General features: G+C 37.8%; 1 protein-coding gene across 1 annotated transcript; it reads left to right on the top strand.

The window, feature by feature from the left end:
* Positions 1-327: 327 nt before the first annotated feature.
* GJA9 (gap junction protein alpha 9) lies at positions 328-1,893 on the top strand. Its single transcript, XM_073571421.1, has one exon. The coding sequence runs from the start codon at positions 328-330 to the stop codon at positions 1,891-1,893; it is 1,566 nt and encodes a 521-aa protein (XP_073427522.1).
* Positions 1,894-3,606: the final 1,713 nt, after the last annotated feature.

The following is a 3,606-nucleotide window of genomic DNA, read 5'->3' as shown; positions in this document are numbered from 1 at the left end:
AACAATATACAATTACAAATTCTACATTAATTGTACTATTAGCAATTATTGAATTAAGACTTTTGGATCTACTGGTCTACCTCTAGTTATAAGCTACCTGATTGAAGTAAATACATATAGATTGGCTTTATATAAATATATATACAAGTCAGATTAGATAAACATATTAAAATTAGAGAAAGTATGAAAATAATGAAAAAAGTACAGCGATAAACCCATACATAATATGAGGACAGTCTCACTGTGCTATTTTAGTTGATGTTTTTAGACCCATTTTTAATATAGAATTTTTTCCTTGTCCAACAGTGTTGAGATGGTGGACTAAAGATGGGAGACTGGAATTTCCTTGGGGTCATCCTGGAGGAAGTTCATATTCACTCGACAATAGTTGGAAAAATCTGGCTTACCATTCTTTTTATATTCCGCATGCTGGTTTTGGGTGTAGCAGCGGAAGAAGTTTGGAATGATGAACAATCACAGTTTGTATGCAACACAGACCAGCCTGGATGTAAAACTGTTTGCTATGACCAAGCATTTCCTATATCTTTGATTAGATATTGGGTTCTTCAAGTAATATTTGTGTCTTCGCCATCATTGGTATATATGGGCCATGCAATTTATAGACTAAGAGTTCTTGAGAAAGAAAGACACAAAAAGAAAGCTCAGTTGAAAAGTGAACTTGAGGGTGTAGACTATGAGTTGACAGAGGACCGCAAGAGATTGGAACGTGAACTAAGACAACTTGACCAAAGAAAACTTAATAAGGCTCCACTCCGTGGTTCTCTCCTCTTCACATATATTATACATATATTAACCAGATCTGCTGTTGAAGTTGGTTTTATGGTTGGTCAGCATTTACTTTATGGAGTTAAATTAAATCCTCTTTACAAATGCCAAAGAGAACCTTGTCCCAATGTGGTTGACTGCTTTGTCCCAAGACCAACTGAGAAGACAGTATTCATGCTGTTTATGCAGAGCATAGCAGGGGTTTCTTTATTTCTCAACATTTTGGAAATAGGACACCTCGGGGTGAAAAAAATCAGGAAAGGTTATTTAGTAAGATATAAACTGAAAGACGAATTTGATGAATTTTACCCAAATAAATCTAAGAAACATTCCACAGCTACTCATACATGTGTTGGTACATCTGCTAGCCCACACAAGACCCTTCCTTCAGCTCCCAGCAACTACACATTACTGATGGAAAAACAAAGTGACCCAACTGTGTATCCAATATTAAATCCTCCTTGTGGATTTCAACCAACTGTAGATTTACACACGTCTAATAGTAATACTTGTATTGTTGATGAGCAGGAAACCAAATCTGCTAATGAGGTAAACTCTACAAATACAGCAGAAAGCCATCTTAACAACAGCAGTTCTAACAATAATGAAAAGATAAGTAAAACTCTTGCTTCTGAAAACAAACCAGCTAAAAAACAGCCACAGCGAAAAAGTGGTTTCATAAGATGCACTCATCCAAGTTGCGAAAGTGCGCCAAGTATTCCAATGGGAACAATGACTGAGATACCTTCTGAAGACAATGAGGATTGCTCCAATACAAATTTTATGTATTCTTCAACTAGCAATGCAATCCGGAAAAATAGAAGAATCAGTGCTCCATGGCATTGTTCTAGAGCCGGTGAGAGGAGTGCATTCTCACAGGACTCAATATGCAGCACCAGAGGACGTTACAGCTTTATTTCTGGCAGATCATGGTCTGACCTGAAGCAAAGCAGCCGGCCAAGCACACCAGATACTATCGGAGAACAACGTCCAGAGCACCAGCAGTATAAAGAGTGTGATGGCCCTGTAACTTTCTCTCCAGATCGAAGAATGTCACTGGCAAGTAATGCCAGCAGTAGACGTGTTCCCACTGATCTACAAATTTAGCTGTAACTTAACCTACACTTTACAGTGAGATAAATATTGGTAACATATGCCATAGTCTAAACTTTTAACACTTCAGTTGCATATGGACATCTTCCTTTACTTTTTTCTATCAGAAGTATTTTCAATGGTTTGGTGTAAGCCTCCAGTTACTGAGTTTGAGTTGAATTGCCTAATGCTTAATTCTTGCACTAAATGACTGACCTAGGTGTCCCTATACCTTCTGAACAAATATAGAGGAAATACTTTGGACACCATCAAACTCAATTTCCTAGCAAAATAGTGGTTAAGGAAGAAGTGACTGCTTAAAAGGGATTGTCCCCTTTTTCTGCATTTTAGCAGATGTGTTGAGGACATAATTTTGTGGCATTGCTATTATATAGGAACAACAGGTTCTTCTCACTTGTCAGTATAGCCTACTCACACACTGCACAGCTCTTCTGTCCACAAAATGGCTATTGATGGAGGAGCATATTACCAGACCTGTCCATCAACCTGATCCAATTGAAAAACGCTGCATATAAGAAAGCTGTTTTTTGGTTAGAGGAGGTTTGGTGGACTGTTCTGGTCAGATGCTCCTCCATCATCAACCATTTTGAGAACAGAAATGCTGTGCAATCTGTGAGCAAAATTGCACCAATATCTGCAAGAGAACCTGCCATACTTATATATTAGTAACTCCCACCAAATCATGTCTAAAACACATTGTAAGTAAAGTAAAGATAAAATGCACAACTGTTTAAAACTTGTACGACCAGACCATTTCAGTAGTGAATAGAGTGTTCCCTTCACATTATTACTGCAGACACACATGACAGAAAAGCTTGGGCTTCACAAACAGCACCATGGATCAATGTGGATCTCCAAGGATGTCCATGATTATTTTTTTGAGTATTGGTATTACATGGCCAAGTTAATAATAAAAAAGAAACTTTCTGATCTACTGGAATTAACATTTTTGCTGCCTTATGGACATGTTCAACCTCCTTTTCTCACAGCTGCTGATTGGCTGTAGCCTTTTAAAAGAATTAGTTCTGCAGTACCTAGCAGTGACTGCTGCTTATTGAAAGGATCTGTGTGTTACAGCTCTGCTTAATGCATTGAAATACGGTAACTGAGCTTATAACAGTTAATGTGTGGGGTTCCAAGTGTCAGATCCCCACCTAACTGATATTGATGACATTTCCTCAATCGTCTCATTGGTACTAGGAGATCGTCAAACACCTTCCTGGTATGTATGTTTTTCCATCACTGAGAATACTTTTTTTGAATTCTCATGTAAATGAGACTGTAAGTGCACAGAGGGTGGACCAATTTCCAGATAGTACATGATTCATGTCTGTTCAGTGCTGCTGATAAGTCACATCTAGCTTGTGAAGTTGGTGCTAAGCAGAAGGTCGAAGTGCTTGCCAAGAATTATAGGCTCATTTATATAAAGATTCAACATTGATGTTCTCAACAAAGTAGTAACTTATTTGCTGACAGGAACTTATGGTTGAAAAATATCCACCCTGCCTAGCAATGTGATCAGTTTGATGACGGCAAAATTCTTGACAGATTCAGTCAAGATGTAATTTATCTTAAAAAAAAAATGAGTTCATTTTTCCCCTGTCTAGCTCCTATGCGTATATTTTGCTTAGATATGATTTTCCTCTATATATAAGGTAACATGCCCATGGGTCCATACTACAAGCTACACAAAGCCAAGTTAGGGTG

The sequence above is a fragment of the Dendrobates tinctorius genome, unplaced genomic scaffold (genome assembly GCF_039654945.1).
Source record: "Dendrobates tinctorius isolate UK_male_01 unplaced genomic scaffold, ASM3965494v1 ptg000007l, whole genome shotgun sequence".
In the NCBI taxonomy this organism is placed as follows: Eukaryota; Metazoa; Chordata; class Amphibia; order Anura; family Dendrobatidae; genus Dendrobates; species Dendrobates tinctorius.
Note: the sequence above shows the minus strand (reverse complement) of the source record. Positions and strands in the feature narration are given on the sequence as shown.

What these genes read in the sequence shown, in the direction of transcription:
- GJA9 (XM_073571421.1), top strand. Translation starts at nt 328, where the DNA reads ATGGGAGACTGGAATTTCCTTGGGGTCATCCTGGAGGAAGTTCATATT.